This window comes from Maylandia zebra, linkage group LG18 (assembly GCF_041146795.1).
Source record: "Maylandia zebra isolate NMK-2024a linkage group LG18, Mzebra_GT3a, whole genome shotgun sequence".
Taxonomy (NCBI): domain Eukaryota; kingdom Metazoa; phylum Chordata; class Actinopteri; order Cichliformes; family Cichlidae; genus Maylandia; species Maylandia zebra.
In genome coordinates this window covers 2,351,242-2,371,932 of record NC_135184.1, presented here as the reverse complement: position 1 = coordinate 2,371,932, position 20,691 = coordinate 2,351,242, and the positions used below count along the sequence as shown (strand labels likewise).

General features: G+C 41.7%; 1 protein-coding gene across 1 annotated transcript; it reads right to left on the bottom strand.

The window, feature by feature from the left end:
* Positions 1–524: 524 nt before the first annotated feature.
* LOC106676802 (immunoglobulin lambda-1 light chain) lies at positions 525–20,662 on the bottom strand. Its single transcript, XM_076876708.1, has 6 exons — positions 20,336–20,662; positions 19,923–20,243; positions 3,203–3,256; positions 1,544–1,855; positions 1,337–1,411; positions 525–983 (listed from the first exon to the last, which is right to left on the bottom strand). Exons 1-6 carry the CDS (start codon positions 20,376–20,378, stop codon positions 835–837), a joined length of 954 nt encoding a protein of 317 aa, XP_076732823.1. The 5' UTR covers positions 20,379–20,662; the 3' UTR covers positions 525–834.
* Positions 20,663–20,691: the final 29 nt, after the last annotated feature.

Sequence of the window (20,691 nt, the reverse complement as noted above, 5' to 3'; positions counted from 1 at the left end):
ATGACTCATGTTGCCTTGTTTCTACTTTGTTTGCATATTTCTGCTTGTTGGAAAGGATTTTCTGAATCATTCAGTAGTTTTTGTAATAATAAGGACATTTAGCAAGACTTCAAAATGATTCTCCAACATTTGCTGTTCAGACTTGATCTGTTCTTACGTGTGTGATATCCAGAATGAAAAACTCAGCTCAGGTAATAAAATGGGAGCTGAGCAGACTGCAGGGGCTTCATGGTCTCTCCTTTGATTCCATTAAAGTTCATTTGTCAGCTGTGAGTTGAGGATTTGAGCTGTTTCTCTCACAGGTGAAGAACACAGATCCTTCCTGGAATCATTCTTGAAGCAGAGTTCCTGCTTGTAACTGTCATTGTGTTATTAAAGTGAAAGCCACAGCTAACGGTGTGGAGGCTGCAGAGCAGAAACCCACACAGCCCGTCTGCTGCAGGAGAGCAAGTTTGGATACAGTCAGTTTGTGCTTCACTCACACGGGTTGTTGTTGATCACACAATGAAAGTAGAATCAAACTCTTCATCTTCAAATCTTTATTGTTCACACAAACACAACTACACTGTTTGACATTTGAAAATCAAACAAAAACTTGTGATAAAAATATTCCTGATGGTTTTTGTTACTACAATAAAAGTCACAATAAGCACAAAAAGAATTCTAACTCAGAGCAACAATACATGTAAAGATGTATTTATTTCAGACGATCTTCTAACTGTTGAAGAAAAAGGCAAAATAAGCTCAACACATCATAACTAACATTTGTGATCAAAGTGATGAATGAGATGAATTGATGAGATGTGATGGTGAGAAAAGGCGAGCAGGAAACAGTCAGTCAGCATGTGTGCAGTTGGTGGACGCTCCCTTGTTTGTGAGCATCATCAGCAGAGAGAGTCCACAGCAGTACACCAGACTCTTCACTATCAGCACTGTGTACAGCAGGCAGAGCAGCTTCACCCTGCACTGAGACTGGAAGGACACTGAAGGACAGACAGACACAAAGAGACAGACAGACAGTCGGGTTATTCCTCTCAGATCAAGGAGAAAAAGTCCAAATAGAAACAGTCACAGCTTCTTCTTCAAGTGGATGAATTGATGTAGTGTTTGTGTCCACTTGGGGGCAGAAGAACTCCACAAGCAGCTAACAAACTGATCTCTGACATATTATGGTCTGTCTGCTGTTTGGTGCTGAGCAGCTAGTGTACAGTGGCTTTATCAGAGCTTGTTGGATGAAGATTTGATCAATTAGTGCAACTTTAAGAGCCTAAACTTGTTCCAGCTGCCTCATTGGACATTGGAGCTGTCCATGCAGAGAGGCAGCAGGTGATCTTACAGTCAGCTGGCTGCAGAGCTGGCAGGTCTGCTGGCTCTCTCTCTGGAGGACAGGAGGCTGCTGGAGCTGGAAGCTCTGAAACAGAAAAGGAGTCAAATGTTTGGAGCTGCAGTGAGAAATGTCAGTCCTCTGCTGCTCTGCTCTCTTTGACAGCATCTCCACATGAAGCTGAATCACTGCTGAACACAGTCACCAAGCCTTCATTACCTTGTTGTGTTCGGGCCTCCACTGTGCCCCCCTCGTGCTTCACCCAGCAGCTGTATTTATATGTGTCAGAATGGCTCCCATCAAGCATCCTGATGGCAATGGTGCGTCCCGCCTCTCTGAGCTCCAGCTGCTCTCCCTCAGCAGGGGGCAGCTCCTCCGCTTCTCCGCCGTTCTTCTTCTGTCTTTTCCAGGAGAACTGGACCAGAGGAGGAAACATGGCTGAGGCCACACACAGCAGGGAGCTGTTCCCCTCCAGGTGGGCCCTGGATGCTGCTGGGTACACGCTCACCACGGGCTTCACTACCTGCTCATCTGAAGTTTGACAGCAGCAACAAGCAGCACAGACACACATTCACACAGTCAGCAGCAGCTTCCAGCACTGCACTGCATTCAGTCTGATCCTGGAAACTACATGGACTCTGATCACTAAACTACTCATCAGCACAAAGTTCACTACATACACTGGATTCAGCTTCATATCAAACACAGTCATCACCTCATGTCATCATGGCTCACATGAGGAACACTCAGCATGGTTTTAAAGTCAAATTCATTTCAGTTTAATTCGTCATGTGTTTGCTTTTTATTGTTTTATAGAAATTTAGTTCAGTCCAATTTTAAAATATTTACATTTGTCTTTATACAAGTGAAAATGTATTTTTCTTATTAGTCCTTAGACACGAGTTCTAACAGAGATCCTCTTCTGTCCAAAAATAAATTCATCTTTTTTCATATTGTTTTGTACTATTAATAAAATTAAATATCATTTCACAAAATTCAGTTCAGCAGATAAAATTTCCATTCTTCTTGTCTTTGATATATTTTACCATAAAGACCATATTTGTCTTTCAGACTAATTTATTCTTAAATATTTTTGTGTAAAAATTGGAAAAGTAATGCAGTGATTATTTTAATTTATGTTTTTATTCAAATAAAAAACTGTAGCAACTATTTTAAAACACTAAAACTGAAATGTTGAATAAAACTTTTTCAATAATATGAGATATACTTCATGATATTTTTAGTCATAAAATACAAATTATTTGACAAAATTTAATAAAAATTTGTCTTGAAAAGTATTTTAGAAAATTTAAGTATTATTAACTTTTTATTGTCACGTACAAATCCACACACACGACTTCATCTCAGAAATAAATATCAGAGTTTAACGATGTCAAATTCATCCTAAATTTATCTGTCATATCATTTCTGAGTTTTCTAATCAGTATCTGTTTTTATAATTCTATTTACCTTTTTGAAGCAGCTACATGAATGTTTGATTATTAAAAAATATTTGTTCCTCAACATAAAGCAAATATTTCCTGAAACCATATTTGTTGTTAATCTATATTAATTTAGTTTTAACATCAAATATGATCTTGTGTTAAAAACCAGCAGAATCACTGAGAGGATCAAATCCTAAATATTTGTAACATCACTAATATTTGCAGAAATAAAGAATAACTTTAGTTGTTCAGTGAGATTTCAACATGTTTTCAGAGATTATTGAGCTTTTCTTATGTAACAATGGCTGCAGATGAATTCTCTACTAATGATGAAAAACTAACATGTAAAACCTGAAGCAGCACAAACTGACTTTAAACACATTTTCAGCTTCTACAATAAAACAACTGAAGGAAAATACATGTTTGTTCTTACCTGTTACAGACAGTTTAGTTCCAGAGCCAAAGATGGGGTAGGGATAGCCCCGTCCTGCCACTCTCACAGTGAGACAGACTGCTACAAAAACCTGTCTGCTGTTGAACGTGTCAGCTGAGGTGAATGAGTCCAAATGAGGAAGCAGGATCATATTTCAGCTCCATGATGTGTTTCTCTAATGTTCATATCAACATGACTGTCTCTTCTTCTCTTTTCTTTTAGCCACACTAGCAGCACGGCTCTGATGTTAATGTCAGTCTGTTGGTCAGTCCACTACTTTAGTCCACATGAAAATAGAAAATCACTATATAAGCACCAGTCCATTTATCCCATCAATGATGCACCACTACAATGAAACATGCTGCTGATAGGATCATGGTTTGGCCCATCTGGCTCACCATCATTAATCACACAATCAATTTTGAATTCTAGCAGCAAATTGTAAAGAAAACTATCAGAACATCTGTCTGTGAACTGAATCTCAGGAGAAAGTGGGCCATGCAGCACCACAGTGACACAAACCAGTCACGTTTGTTCTCTTTGTTCCAAATAATGGTGACAGAAAAAGAATCCAGTGAATCCAGCGAGTGATGTGATGAGTCTCTGATGTCTTTCTGATGTGGTTTTGTTGCGTCCTTCAAACCACACCTGGTGGATTTTAGAAGAGAAACATGTTGGTCTGCACAGGCTCTTCTATTTTCAACACTGACAGGATTTCCTTTGCTGTTTCTTCTGTGCTGCACATTTTCCTCTGTTTTCTGCAGCTTGATGGAGCTTCTGTAAAAAATAGATCCAGAGTTATTTTTAGTGGTGCAGAGCAAAGAGATGCTTCAGGGATGCTTCTGAAATGTGCTGTGGCATGTCTGCTGGAATCATCAGAGTTGTACTGAGTGGCCTCAATCAGCTCTAGCAGCCTCGTAGGAACACACAGCGTCCATGCCTGCTGTTAAAAATAGAGCTTTGGAACAACCGAGTCCAACAGAGTCCAACAGAAATGGTGTGAAAGAGCTGGAAGCGAGCAGTTCATGTGAGAAAATCCAACATGTCAGAATTAAAGCTGCTCTGTGTCAAAAATGGAGTCAAGTTCTTCCAAACTGATGTGCTGGACTGATTATCAGTTACTGCAGGTGCTCCAGCCGAGGAGGAGCAGGAACCAGCAGAACTGCCAAACCCCACCGACACACATCACACACACCACAAATGCCACACTCACAGAGAGACAAAGATAGAAAACAGAGGGAGGAAAGATCGATGGTGGGTAGGCAGCAGAGGATCAGGGGACCATAACACCATCTTACACAGTTATTAACTAATGAGCTCATTGACTAATCTGAAACATCACTTTGATTTTTCTTCATTGGAAGTTCAGCTCACAGTGGATCTGCAACATGAGCAGCTGAAGAGCTTCAAGAGCTGAACGTGAGGTTATAAACACACAGTTGTACTTGAGATTTATTTTCCCAAGTGGATCACTACAGCTTTGCTATACTGCTACACTTGATTGTTCTTTAATATTTATTAATTTATTAATTATTTATTTATTTTTAATTGGAGGTTTGTAACAAAGAGCTGGTGGCAGTAATCATACAGACCGCAGAAGAAATATTTCCAATGGTTCTAGGGCCAGGAAAGATTGTATCTCAGTGGATTGAGAATATTATTGAAGCTAATTCATTAGAAGTGAGCGCAAACAGTAGTTCCAAAAACTTTATTGCAAAAGTTCAGGCAGAGCCACAGTTAGCTAACATTCGGGGAATGATGAGTAGAATGAGTGGACTAGTAAGGAATTGGGAAATATTAATGTTGCGCCAAAAGGATAAAACTGCTGTTAATAACAGTGACAGGTGTGAGTACAAGAAAACAATTATTAGACTACAATGTGTTAAATTTGCTTAGATAAGAGGGTCCAGCAGTAGATGAGAGGAACAGGGAAGGATTTGTCTGTGTGTTTCAGTTTGGCTTAGCTGTAGCCTGAGAGTGTGTAATTGTTTAGAGGGAAAGGAATTTATGGACACTGGGGTTCTGCTGTCATAAAAGGAGACAGGAAGCTACAGTTGGGGATTGCTGATGCTTGTACCTTTAATAAAAAATCATAATTGTTATAACTTAGAAGTAGGTTTGCAGGAGACTCTCCACCTTATCTGTAAATGTAAGACAACAAGAGGCCAGTGGATGCAGAGTGGGGGTCTCAGTGTTTGTAATATGTTAACTCTGTTTTCTATGTTGTGTAGAGGAATTTGGTGTAGCTGGGGAGAGAGGAGATTACTTTTATGACCGTCAGGAAGTCACGTACACAGAGACACACACAGTGCTTTGACTGTTACGACGCACCCACACCTACACGCACACTCACTCACGTGCACTTACACATACACACAGGTACGCGCATACAGTCACTCACATGCACTCACATAGACACACGGGTACGCGCACACACAGGCACTCACGTGCGCGTGCATACACACACAGACACAGAGTTTACAGCACACCATGGGGGTTTTATGATGGGGTCGCTTCTATAAAGCTGACTGTAACAAACAAAGGAGTGAAGATTTTGCAGAGGGACACCGGCCTTGCGCGTCTCCCCTTCTAGAAGATGCATGCTTATATGAAGATGTATAAAGATGAATAAAGGTTTTTGTGAAAATGACTACTGAGTCCGGTGCTGTCTCTGGATGCCTGAGGAATAAAAAGAACCGGGGCGAAACTGAAGTTAAAAAGAGATACAAATGTACATCAAACCTCCCCAGGGAAAGATGGTATATGGCACAGTATCTGAGAACATATGGATAACAGCTCACAGCTGGTCTGAGATTGTTTAATAACAGAAACAACAAATTTTGACTAAGGTGCTGAATAATTAAAGTAATCAAAAGAAATGAAAACATAGGGAGACATGATAAAAGTTAAGAAAAAGAATAATAAAATTAGAAGATTTGAGTAAGAAATAAGATAAATAAAAGTAATACAAACTCATTCTGATTTAAAAGTCATGGAGTAAAAGTGTGTTTTCAGACGGGTTTTAAAAGTGTCCAGTGTTGGGGAGGTCCTGATGTGAACGGGCAGTTTGTTCCACAGTTTAGGAGCAGTTACAGCAAAGGCCCGATCTCCTCTGTGCTTTAATCTGGACCTCAGGACAGCCTGGAGCATTTGATCCACAGACCTCAGTGATCTTGCAGGAGTGTACAATTTAAAAGATCCGAAAGGTATGAGGGTGCTAACCCGTGCAACGCCTTGAAAACAAATAATTAAATCTTAATCTAAACTAAACTGGCAGCCAGTGTAATGATGCCAGTATGGGAGATATGTGTTCTTAATAATAATAATAATAATAATAATGGATTGGATTTATATAGCGCTTTTCAAGGCACCCAAAGCGCTTTACAATACCACTATTCATTCACTCTCACATTCATACACTGGTGGAGGCAGCTACAGTTGTAGCCACAGCTGCCCTGGGGCAGACTGACAGAAGCGAGGCTGCCATATCGCGCCATCGGCCCCTCTGGCCAACACCAGTAGGCAAGTAGGGTAGAGTGTCTTGCCCAAGGACACAACGACCAGGACAGAGAGCCCAGGGATCGAACCGGCAACCTTCCGGTTACAGATGTGATTCCCAACACCCTGAGCCACGGTCACCCGTGCGACCACCCGGTCACATGCTTGCATGTGCCAGTTGTGACGGCCAGTGGGCTGGCCTTGTGTTTTGCTTCTTCTTTTACCTGTTTCTTGCAGGTAGGTGGAGCTGACCCAATTATTGATGCAGCACACCTGAGAGGGCCAGTCCCAGTGTATATAAAGACACCTTGACTGAACCAGGGAGGCTGGCTTTTGGCTCCCTCTGGCACGTGTTATGTTTATTTGGAAGTTTCAGTTATGGCTGTTATGTCCTTTAACTTGTGTTTAAGTTGCTTTACCTTATTTTCATTAAATATGTCTTACAGTCTTTAAAAGCCTGTGTGTGGTCTCCCATTTGTTTGTCACTTCCTATGAGCCGGGTTGTGACACAGTTAGTAACCGTGCTGCAGCATTTTGGACCAGCTGCAGACGGCTATAACAATATTTGAGGCGAGATGATGTTGCCCCCTTGGTGTGACAGGTGGCTGGGAGGGGTGCGATCCTAGATCCCGCAGCTGTGTATTGAAATAAAGAGGCACAGATCATGAACTTGTTCACGATTCAACTGCAGGATTTATTCTGCTCATCAACAGGGGAACAAGTCATTAATCGCCTCTCATAAGAACCAGCAATTCTTTGTAACGTGTGGCATAACAGCTGTCAGCGTATTGTCAAAAGTACAGGAATAACCTTGTGTGTGTTTGGGAGGCCATTTGGGTTAGGCAGATTGAGTGGAGGCAGTCATGTTAATACTGTTGTTGCTGTAGACTTGAGCTAGTGTTGATGTGCTGTCTTGTGTCAACTTTGGAGCGTATGAGCTGTGTTGATTATTGAATATGCAAAGTTAAAATCAGTGCTTTCCCTGTTAGGTTGAAGGAGTGTTTCTCTCTTGAGAATCATTCACTGAAATTTCTGTTGCGGTGAACACAGTTAGAGCAGTTGTCTCGGGAGCACGTCCCCAGGATTGAGGGGGTCGCTGTTTGTGCAGTTGCCTTTCTCTTCCTGGTGGTTTTTAGTGCATAAGTACCCACCGTAAGTAACTGCATGAAGACTAGGCTTTAGTTAAGTATATTTTGGTTAGGCAGTTAGTGGGAAAGTGCTGTTTTAAATTGCATGTCGAGAATCAATACTTTGCTGTTATGGCTACTGTTGATGCTTTTGTTCAGTCTCCATCGGAGGAACTCTTGAATAGTTGTAATAAAGAACAACTCTTGAAACTTGCTGAACATTACGATGTCGACATTGGAGATAAACGGTTGAAAGATGAGATTAAAGGAGTGTTGAAGGCTGCATTAGTAAAGAAAGGCGTGTTGCCACGTAAAATGCAGACCTTAGTGGCTGAGGTTGATCAGTCTGTGGTCTCAACTGCCGTTGCTTTGTCTTTTGAGCAGCAAAAGGAGTTGTTACTCTTACAAATGGAAAGAGACAAGCTGAGCATTGAGAAAGAACGTGTAAGGCATTCTTTAGAAAAGGAAAAGTTGGAGTTAGAGCAGTATCGGCTAGACCTAATCAAGGCGGGCAAGTTATCAGGTGGTGTTGAGGCTTCTCCACAAGGAGTTGAAACTTTTGATGTTGTGGGTAATTTGCGCTTGGTGCCGAAATTTGATGAAAGAGAGCCAGATGCCTTTTTCTCCCTTTTTGAACGCATTGCCGAATTGAGAGGATGGCCAGAAGCTGACTGTGTGATTATGTTACAGTCTGTTTTGACTGGAAAGGCTCAGGAAGCTTATTCAGCACTCAGTGCAGTTGATTGTCAGAGTTTTGCTACTGTGAAAGATGCAGTTCTGAAGGCGTATGAGTTGGTACCAGAAGCTTACCGTCAACGTTTCAGATCATGGAGGAAGTCTGATAAGCAGTCGCATATAGAGTTTGCGAGGGATTTAACTAAACACTTCAACAGATGGTGTTCGGCACTGGGAGTGACAACTTTTCAGGACTTATGTGAGTTGATGGTATTGGAGCAGTTTAAAGAGTGTGTTCCTCCTGTGGTTGCCACTTACATTGCCGAACGGGAAGTGACAACCGTTTCTGACGCTGCTAAATTGGCAGATGAATATATCTTGGCACATAAGGGGCAGGTTGGTAGAAACTGTTTTTCAGTTGGTGCTCCCACTAGAGCTTTTGGTCAAATTAAGTTTATGTCATCGGACCCTGCGAAGGCCATTGGTGGTGTGAAGCCCAGTAAGTTTGGTCAAGCATGCAACTACTGCCATGGCGATGGACACTGGAAAGCAGAATGTCCCTTGTTGAAAAGCAAGTTGGCACGTACAGGTAAACAGGTTAAGCCTGCGGCTCTTACCATTCCTGCACGGGAAATTTCAGTAGTCTCTCGGGAGACGCCAGTTTCGACTAAGTCTGACTCAGAGAGCTATTCGGGGTTTGAGGATTTTGTGTCAGATGGGTTTGCATCACTCCTGGGTGATGTTCATAAAGTTCCTGTAAAGATTTTGCGTGACACAGGAGCGAAGGATTCTTTTATCTTAGCCTCCGTGTTGCCATTTTCACAGGTTACTGATACTGGTGAGTGTGTGCTTGTTCAAGGCATGGGTTTAACCACTATCTGTGCCCCATTGCATAAAGTCAGGCTGTCATGCAGTTTTGTGGATGATGATATCTGCCTTGGTGTTCGTCCTGCTTTGCCACTTGAGGGCGTACATGTGATTTTGGGGAATGATTTGGCTGGAAATCGAGTCTGGGCTGACAATTCTTTACCTGTTAAATCTAGAGTTCTGAATGAGTCCCATGAGTGTGAACAGGGTTTTTCTGACTTTGCAGCTTGTGCTGTTACGAGGGCTGCAGCTAAAAGGGATGCAGAGTCTGTAACTCAAGCAGAAGAGTGTCAGGTTGAACCAGATTTGATTGTTCCTGAACATTTGTCCATTTCCCAGCAAGAGTTAATTCAGGCACAGCGTGCTGATGCTTCACTGACTGAGCTGTTTCACAAAGTGCAACCTAGTGATGACGCTAGAAGTGCGGCCTCTGGTTATTTTCTGCAGAAGGAGGTACTAGTCCGTAGGTGGATTCCGCAAGGGTTGGACTGTGTTGGGAGTCCAGTTGTCCAGATTGTGGTTCCAACTAAATACAGTGACGGGGTGTTGAAGTGTTCTCATGACAAATCTGGGCATTTGGGTGTGACGAAGACTTATAATTACATCTTGCGCTACTTCTTTTGGCCACGTCTTAAGCGTGATGTTTCAGCTTACATTAAGACCTGCCATACTTGCCAAATTGTAGGTAAGCCAAATCAGTCTATTAAACCTGTTCCACTTTGTCCCATCCCTGCTGTGAGTAACCCATTTGAACATTTGATCATTGACTGTGTGGGCCCTCTTCCTCGATCAAAATCTGGTTCGGAGTATCTGTTAACTGTAATGTGCCAGGTTACGCGTTATCCTGCTGCATATCCGTTGCGTACCATCACAGCTAAGTCTGTGGTGAAGGCTTTGACACAGTTTATTTCTATATTTGGCATACCGAAGATTATTCAGAGTGACCAGGGATCAAACTTTTCGTCACATCTATTTGCACAAGTTCTTAAGCTGTTGAATATTGTGCATAATAAAGCCTCTCCTTATCATCCACAGAGCCAAGGTGCTTTAGAGCGCTTCCATCAAACACTGAAGTCCTTGTTATGTGCCTATTGCACCGAAATGAGGAGTGACTGGGAGGAAGGTTTACCGTGGCTTCTGTTGGCAGCGCGTGAAGTGTGCCAGGAGAGTACTGGGTTTAGCCCAAATGACTTGGTCTTTGGCCACAAAGTTCGGGGACCGTTGACCGTGCTGTGCGATAAGTGGTTGTCAGGTGAACCACCAGTGAACTTGATAGATTATGTTAATGGTTTTCGGCACAGACTGTATGTGGCAGGTCAGTTGGCCAAACGGAACCTTGAGAAGGCTCAGGTCAAGATGAAGTATTTTTATGACCGGCGTTCTGAAGAGCAGCAGTTTAGTACAGGTGACCAGGTTTTGGCTTTACTGCCGATTGCAGGGTCACCGTTCCAGGCACGGTTTGCTGGGCCTTACACCGTGGTACAAAAACTGTCTGAACAGACTTATCTGATTGCTACCCCGGATCGCTGGAAAAGAAATCAACTTTGCCATATTAATTTGTTGAAACCCTATCATGTTCGTCCCTTATCCGTCGGTCTGTCGGGCTCTTTCGTTTCTCCTTCCACATCGAGTCCAGGGTTGTCGGCTTGTACAGTGGCGAAGTCAGTTTGTGGGGGGGAGGATGTGGCAGCACCTGATGATCCTTTATTGCTTGGCCGTCTGAAGAATTCAGAAACTCTTCAGAACTTGGATGTGCTGTTGGGCCATTTGCCTGCTGACAAATGTGCAGAACTGTCTGCATTAATTAAAAGGTATCCAACCTTGTTTGGAGACACACCTTCTAAAACAACTTTGATAGAGCATGATATTGATGTGGGTGATACAAAACCAATCCGGCAGAGGTTCTACAGGGTCTCTGAGGTAAGGAGGAAAATAATCGATAAGGAAGTTCATTACATGTTGGAAAACAACATTGCAGTGCCGTCGTCATCAAGCTGGGCTTCCCCATGCTTGTTGGTTGAAAAAGCTGATAAATCACCACGTTGTTGCACAGACTTTCGTAAGGTAAATGCAGTGACCAAACCCGATTCCTACCCCTTGCCTCATATTGACGACTGTATTGACCAAGTTGGTGCAGCAGAATATGTGAGCAAGTTTGATCTGTTGAAGGGATATTGGCAGGTGCCGCTGACTCCCAGAGCTCAGGAAATATCTGCTTTCATCACGCCATCTGGTCTTTATTCATATACAGTCATGGGTTTTGGTTTACGCAATGCTCCAGCTACATTTCAGCGACTCATGAATATGGTTGTTAATGGGCCGGAAGGCTGTGCTGTTTACCTAGATGACGTGGTGGTATATAGTAACACCTGGGAGGCTCATCTGGATCGCATTCGCACTCTGTTTGAAAGATTAGTTTGGGGAAATCTGACTATCAACCTGGCAAAATGTGAATTTGCAAAAGCAACTGTGACCTATCTTGGTAAGGTTGTGGGCCAAGGTTATGTGAGGCCAGTTGATGCAAAGGTGTTGGCCATCAAAGAGTTCCCTGTTCCGGTAACCAAAAAAGAACTCATGAGATTTTTGGGTCTGGTCGGTTATTATCGCTGTTTTTGTCGAAACTTCTCAACAGTGGTTGCTCCTCTGACTGATTTGTTGAGGGCCAAGGTAAAGTTTATTTGGTCTGCAGCATGCCAGCAAGCTTTTTGGGATGTAAAAGCTTTACTGTGCTCTGAACCTGTGCTTTTAGCCCCTCGTCTGGATCAGCCCTTCAAGCTGTATGTGGATGCAAGCCACATTGGTGCAGGTGCTGTTCTAGTCCAAGCTGACAAGCAAGGTACGGAACATCCAGTTAGTTTCTATTCCAAGAAGTTCAACTCCCATCAGCTGAATTATTCGGTCATTGAGAAGGAAGCTTTGGCATTAGTCTTGGCCTTGCAGCATTTTAGGGTATATTTAGATTCTGCTCGGCCAATTGAGGTATTTTCTGACCATAACCCTCTCACTTTCTTGAACACATTGCAGAACCCAAATCAGAGGCTCATGCAGTGGGCTCTCTTTTTGCAGCCTTACAATTTGGATATCCAGCACATTAAGGGCAAAGATAATGTCTTGGCAGATGCTTTGTCCCATGCCCCTTTGTAACCAGCAGCTTCACTCCTCATATGCTTGAAGTATGTCCTCTCCAGTATCGTTTTCCTTCCTCTTAAATTGCTCCTAGGTACCAAGGTTGCTGAGGTTGGAGTTGAGCTGAAGATGATTTTTTGAGCATACAAAAGGTGTTGAAAGTGAGGGTGCATGTGTGTGTGTGTGTGTGTGTATATATATGTTATGTATTTGATATATGTTAGTTCTTCTAGTTGCAAATTCATAATGTAAGTGTGTTTGCCAATTCAGGGTGAGACCCTGTTCTATGGGGGGAAGTGTGACGGCCAGTGGGCTGGCCTTGTGTTTTGCTTCTTCTTTTACCTGTTTCTTGCAGGTAGGTGGAGCTGACCCAATTATTGATGCAGCACACCTGAGAGGGCCAGTCCCAGTGTATATAAAGACACCTTGACTGAACCAGGGAGGCTGGCTTTTGGCTCCCTCTGGCACGTGTTATGTTTATTTGGAAGTTTCAGTTATGGCTGTTATGTCCTTTAACTTGTGTTTAAGTTGCTTTACCTTATTTTCATTAAATATGTCTTACAGTCTTTAAAAGCCTGTGTGTGGTCTCCCATTTGTTTGTCACTTCCTATGAGCCGGGTTGTGACACAGTTAGTAACCGTGCTGCAGCATTTTGGACCAGCTGCAGACGGCTATAACAATATTTGAGGCGAGATGATGTTGCCCCCTTGGTGTGACAGGTGCCTGGGAGGGGTGCGATCCTAGATCCCGCAGCTGTGTATTGAAATAAAGAGGCACAGATCATGAACTTGTTCACGATTCAACTGCAGGATTTATTCTGCTCATCAACAGGGGAACAAGTCATTAATCGCCTCTCATAAGAACCAGCAATTCTTTGTAACGTGTGGCATAACAGCTGTCAGCGTATTGTCAAAAGTACAGGAATAACCTTGGCGAGTATACATTAACCATCATAAATATAGATAACATTGGCTCGCAGTGACCAGGTTGCCTCAGCCTTTGTTCCTGTTACACATACATATCACTGCATCAAGAAATACAATGTACTGTAACTCACAGCCCGTGAATAGCAAATAACCATTCATATACAGCACATGAGCAGCTATGCAAGCATTAGTTACAGCCTTTGCATCCTGTCTTACTTCAACAAGACATATAGAGAACACACAACTGAGAACGTGCCTTAGCATCGCTACGGTACTTGAAGCTCACTTCCCCCGCTAGCCAGTCCATTAGCCTAGCACGATCACGTTCACATCACGATCTCACTCAAAACACAATACTTCAACAGTACTTAACTTATAACGGTATACTTTCATTCACGAGTTCACAACAGTCTTAGTGCTTCTACTGTGTTACCTATCCGGTTGTTCAGTGATGACGCGACGAATCCTACTTCCGGGTCTAAAGTAGTCTGCGTTTAATATGGCTTTTGTGTTGTTAACATGTTTAATGTTACGTATTTTCTTCTATTTGATCTCAAAAAGCTCCTAAAACAGTCAGTGATCCCTGTTGCCCTCCCTCGGCTTTTATTACCACTAATCATTTATTTAAGCTCAGTTTTTAAAACCTTAGGATGTAACTACAGCCCAGCCCATGCAGCAGTATATGAATGACTAACCTCGTATTGTGGATGGATTATCTCAGTTGTTCTCCTGGCTGAAGTTTGGTCCTTTTACAGCATCCTGCCATGCGATTACATTTGTTCCTGACCACCGAGAACACTCACGTTAACTTTTATCGAGTGGAAAAAAAGTTAGCTTGTTTATATGATCATGTCCTTATTATTGGGGACTTCAATATTCATGTGTGCTGCCCTGACAAGCCAATGGCAAAGGACTTTTTAAATCTTATTGACTCTTTTGATCTTGTGCAACCTGTGTCTGTGCCTACACAAAAATATGGGCACACGTTGGATCTTGTTTTAACTCACAATTTACCTGTCTCTAACTTAGAGGTTTGTGATGTTGTATGGTCAGACCATAGGCCTGTCCTGTTTGAGGTTTTTCTTCCTTGTACTAAAGTTAATCTTCCTCCTGTTGCTAGTAGGAGCTGTCGTATTTTTAACCCTTCCTCTGCTGGACAGTTCTCTATTGTTTTTAATCAGAACGGCAGCCTTCCTGATTTCATATGCAATGATACAGAAGAGCTGAGTACGTGGTTTTATTCTGTCTGCCAAACTGCTTTAGATTCATTGGCCCCCTTTAAGCTTAAGCAAGTTAAAGCCAAATCTGAACCCTGGCTGAATGAAGACACCCGGGCTGCCAGAAGAAAGTGTAGGAGAGCTGAACGTAAATGGAAGAAGGATCAACTTCAGGTGTCATACCAAATGTTACAAGATTACTGGAATTCTTACCAGAAAACTGTAAAAGATGCTAAGAGGAAACATTTCGCTGCTATTATTCAGGCAAATTGTCGTAAGCCTCATGTCTTATTTAAGACTATTGACATGGTCCTTCATGCTCCACAGACTGCTGGTGTCGAGTCTTCTCAGGAAATTTGTGAAAACTTCCTACACTTTTTTATTGATAAAGTGCTATCTGTCAAAGCGCAGACTTCCCAGTCCATTCTCGACCCTTCTACCCCTGTCCCTAGTTCTGCTGTCTTTGACAGGTTCGAGCCAGTTTCCATGCTCTGCCTGCAGGAATTGGTTGCTCACATCAAGCCCTCAGGTTCCCCTTATGATGCTCTCCCTCCTCGATTTTTCAAAGAGGTTTTTCTCACTATAGCATCAGCTGTACAATCCATTGTAAATAGTAGTCTGTCCTCTGGTGTTGTACCTGTCAATCTCAAACATGCAGTGATTCAGCCTCTACTCAAAAAACCTGCTCTTGATCCTGATATTATTGCGAATTACAGACCTATTTCCAAACTGCCTTTTATCTCAAAGATTCTTGAAAAGGTAGTTTAAAAGCAATTAATGTCCTTCCTAGAAGAACACAGTATTTTAGAAGTTTTCCAATCTGGTTTTAAAGCTTTACATAGTACTGAATCTGCCCTTTTAAGAGTTTTTAATGATGTGTTTTTGGCAAATGACTCAGGTGACTGTGTTATTATTGTGCTGTTAGATTTAACTGCTGCTTTTGATACAGTGGATCATAATATTTTAATTTCCCGTTTAGAGCAGTTGGTGGGTATGCGGAGTACCGCACTGCAGTGGCTCAGATCCTATTTGGCAGAGCGAACTTTCTCTGTGAAACTAGGGGAGTTTGTATCCTCTGCTGCTTCTCTGCAATGTGGGGTTCCACAGGGTTCAGTTTTAGGCCCGCTTCTTTTCTCTCTATATCTCCTACCCCTTGGGTCTATTTTCAGGAAACATGGGATTTCTTTCCACTGCTACGCCGATGACTCCCAGATTTATTTCCCACTTAAAAAGATAAATGGCTTCTCAGTAGACCCGCTGCTCAGATGCCTTGATGAAATAAGGACTTGGATGGCTTTGAACTTTTTACATTTTAATGAACAGAAAACAGAAGTGATGGTTTTTGGTGGCGTTTCTGAGGCCACTATTATAGATCTTGGTTCACTGGCACAGTATGTTAAACCAGTCATCACTAATCTGGGAGTTAAAATAGAGGCAAATCTTAAACTTGAAAGCCAGGTCAGAGCTGTTGTAAGATCTAGCTTTTTTCATTTGAGGGAATTAGCCAAAATAAAGCCTATCTTATCGAAACAGCATTTTCAGACAGTAATTCATGCCTTTGTTACTTCTAGGCTGGATTATTGTAATGCACTTTATTTTGGGGTTAGTGATGCGTCCATTAGGCGCCTGCAGGTTGTGCAAAATGCTGCAGCACGTCTTTTAACTGGAACAAAAAAGTTTGAGCACATTACCCCAATTTTAATTTCACTCCACTGGCTACCTGTACATTTTAGGATTGTTTTTAAAATTCTCTTATTTGCTTTTAAATCTCTTAATGCCCCCCCTACCTCTCGGAGCTACTACAACTATATACACCTGCCCGTTCCCTTAGGTCCGCCAATCGAAAACTAAGTATAAATTTAAAGGTGATCGTGCTTTTGCTGTAGCAGCTCCAAAGTTGTGGAATGATCTACCCTTGCATGTTAGGCAGGCCTCTTCTCTCTCTGAATTTAAAAGTCTTCTTAAAACATATTTATTCGCTGAAGCCTTTGGCATTGATTAGAGGGGTTGACTCAATTTGTTTTAACATGTTTTAATTTATTTTATCTATTTATTTTATCGTTAACATGTTTCAATTTATTTTATCTATTTATTTTATCGTATCTCATTTTAATTTTCTTTACGTATGCTATTAGCATGTACAGCACTTTGTGAAACTCTGGTTTTATGTTAAAGTGCTTAATAAATAAAGTTGGTATGGTATGGTATATTATGCTAACATAGCTGTGTCGCTAGCGGTCACGTAGCACATCATTATATACCAGCTAGCCCAACTTCAGTAACCCTACAAACGTCACTGCTGTTTAGTTTTCTGTCTTCATTTATGCTGGAAGTGATAACAGAGCTGTACATTTTAATTTGTTTCCAAAACCCCGCAGTCAGGACATGCTATATTGTATTTAGATAGAAGCTAGCGAGCTAACTCCCTGCTAACTTCTAACTCTGTTAAATGTCATAAATTCCGTTTTCATGGATGCCTGGATGTTAAACTCAATTGTTACACCTGGTAGAGCAGAACGCTGATCATTTTATTAAAGATGAAAGATTTTAGACAGTTTTTCAACTCTCAGTAATGCCATAGTGATCGTTTGATATATGGACCTGCAGCGGAGTTTAGACCCAGACACGGCTAGTGACGTCAGACTGAACAATCGGATTAGTCATTTTGAGGACTAGTAACCCACCTGTGTATTGAAATAAAGAGGCACAGATCATGAACTTGTTTACGATTCAACTGTAGGATTTATTCTGCAGATTTGCCTCCCAGGGGGGTTTACGCTCCTCCTGGCCGCTATGCGCCACCTAGTGGTATTTTTTAAGTAATGGCATGGAAGATGTAAAGTGTAATTAGAAAATACTGAATCAACACTGAACGATATACCAAAGACCAAAATATAACTGGGGTGTTCCCTTTTTTCCTTGTATGAAGACATAAACTGAACTAACATCCCCATAAGTCTTTTTATCTCTTAACTTTTGAACTATTAGTGTAATCCGTGGATAGCTCTCTCAAAGTCTCTAAAACAGGGAAATGGCTTCACTTTAGCAAGTAGCTGAAGATGGAAGAAACTCAACTTGATCACTGCATTAATCTGTTTATCAAACGTTAGATTAGAGTCAAAAATTAGAGTCAGATTAGATACATGAGCTAAATAACTTGGGTATAGGGGGTGAACTGTGCAACTATTAGAGTTCCTGTTCAGAAGAACATTAGAAGTCAGAGCTGGAAATATCTATTCTAATAAACATAAAGTAGAAAATGGAACAACTCAGAGCAGTGTATGTAGTTCATCATTATCCAATATAGTGATTATTGAAGGTGAGCTGTAGTCATAAAAAGGGAGATGAACATGTAGATACTGAAGAGCCAGTTCCACTGACTGTTTTCAGTTTTATGATCATGAATAAACTACAGATCTTCGTCCAGCTGATGAAAAATGAAAAGTTCACTCTGATCGGGATGCAAAGGTGCTGCATCCTAAAAGTTGATTCTATCGATCTGGAAGTAGCATTGACTGATAGTAGCAGCACCGACTTACTCTGGGATTTGAGTTCAGTTTCTTGACACAACCTGTTTTTCTTTCACTTTGAATAAATGTTTTTGTGGGACTGAGGATACATTTGTTTACATTTGGAAGTTTGATGTCATCTGTTCCTCTTGTTTCTGTCTTAAAACAGGATGAAAAATCTGTTCAAAACAAAAATAAATACAATTGCATTTCTGACAGCAGTAAATCCAAATACAACTTTATTTATAAAGCACTTTAAAATAGCACATGACCAAAGTTCTGCACAGTTAATAAGTTAAGAACAATAGATAAAATGAAACTGCAAAGAATAAATAAATAAATAAATAAATAAATAAATAAATAAAACATGCAATCAACTAAAACAACAACATAAATAAGCATAAAATAAAACCAACATCTCACAAGGTGTCAAAGGCCAGGGTGAAGAGGGGGGCTTTCAGGAGTGATTTAAAAACAGGCAGAGAAGAGACCTGTCTAATCTTTAAAGGCAGATCAATCCACAGTTTTGGAGCTGCTACAGCAAAAGCATAATCTCCTCTAAGTTATCACTCAGTCCTGGGTACATTCAGGAGAGCTGATCAGAGAGTGGGTGGGTGTATATGGCTGTAGCAGCTCAGAGAGATACGATGGGGCTTTAAAAGCAAATAAAAGAATTTTAAAATGAGTCCTAGAAGAAATGGGCAGCCAGTGAAGTGAAACTATAATAGGGGAAATGTGCTCAAACTTTCGAGTGCCAGTTAAAAGATGAGCTGTGGCATTTTTCACCCTCTGTAGATGAGTAACGTATGACGCACTGTATGAAGTGCATTACAATAATCCAGCCGAGTGCTAACAAAGGTGTGGATAACTGTCTCAAAGTGCTGTTGTTAAAGAATTGGCTTTAATTTTGCCCTTTGTCTGAGCTGAGAGAAGCTTGATTTTACTTAATCTGGCTGTCAAGCTTCAGTTCAGAGTCCACTTTGACCCCCAGGTTTGTGACAGTTGGCTTAACATACTGGGCCAAGGTATCTAAATACAGATTGGGGGTCTCAGTCGGGCTACCAAAAACCATCACCTCAGTCTTTTTTCATTGAATTTTAAAAAGTTAAGAGACATCCAAGCTTTAATGTCATCAACAGACTGGATAATGGCTGTACAGGATAGATCTGACAGTCTTCAGCAATGACCTGTTTTCTCAGTATAAAAGCAAGAGGGAGCAGATACTAACAAAGGAGGAGGCTGCTTAGAACTGAGCCCAGTGGGACACCACACAAGAGGGGAGCACAGCATGATACATGGTCACAGAGACTGACACAAAATCTCGCTCCGCCAAGTAGGACGTGAACCACTCCAGTGCAGCGCCTTCAATGCCCACCACTGCTCCAAACGAGAGATTAAAATAGCATAACTGGCTGTTTCAAATGTAGCTGTCAAATTTAAAAGGACAAGAACAACACAGTCACGAGCATCAGTAGCTAAAAATATGTGATTACAAACTTTTAAAAGGGCGGATTTAGTGCAATGAAAGGACTTAAAACCAGATTGGAAAAACTCTAAAACATTTTGCTTTTTCAAAAAGGCCACAAACTGGCTCTTTTGTTTATTTACAAGTATCTCAGTAAATAAAAATCTGAGCTCAGTATGTTTGTGACTCTGAGATGGAGGTGAAACATGTGAAGCTGGGCTGTGGTTTACTGCTCTCTTCCTGTCACAGACACTGTTTGACATCTGTTCATCTGTTGGTTTTTGTTCAGGCTGCAGGGATCATTTCTCACTGTGGGGAGCAGCCTTCAAACAGGAGCAGTAGTAGGTGGCTGAATGATTTAAATTAATATCCTTAATCACTAACTCCCAGCCTTTCCCTTTATTTACACCTGCGAAAGTATTGTTCTCAAAAACAGGTGGAACTTCACCACTATCTTTATGAAAAGCAAAAATTAATTTGAATGTTTCTTTTTCTTTCTTCTGGTACCAGAGTATATAATCATCGTCACACTTATTAATCCCTCCACAGCTGAAGGAGACACTTTGTCCAACTCTCCTGGTCAACGTTAAATCCTCCTGAATCAGCTGTTCTGCTGCCATGGTAACCAGTGCTGTAGAGACACAGACAGATAGATGAAGGTTAGTGTGACAGTGTTTGTTACAGGTTGACTTTGTTGGCTCCTGATTGGCTGGAAACACTCACCTGAACACAGACAGCACAGAGCAGCAGCTGGGAGGAAAAGCATTTTGTGCAGTGGTGTTTCCTCTGGTGAACCTGGGGAGAAGTGGCGCTCTGATGCAGCTGAGGCCAAACAAGGACGAGCTGTGAGATCAGACGAGGGCCACGTGGTTTCTAACAGGTCCTCAAAGCTCCCATCAGCCCCTGCGGCCCACAGATAAGACTGCTGCTGCTGATTGACAGCTCAGCTGAAGCTGCTGTGGTTTCATCGTCTTCATTTCAATCTGACAGCAGATCCAAAAATCTGGGTCACATGATGCACAAACACTCAGAAACATTCATGTTGCTGTGAATTTACTAACACACACTGTTATCTGTGG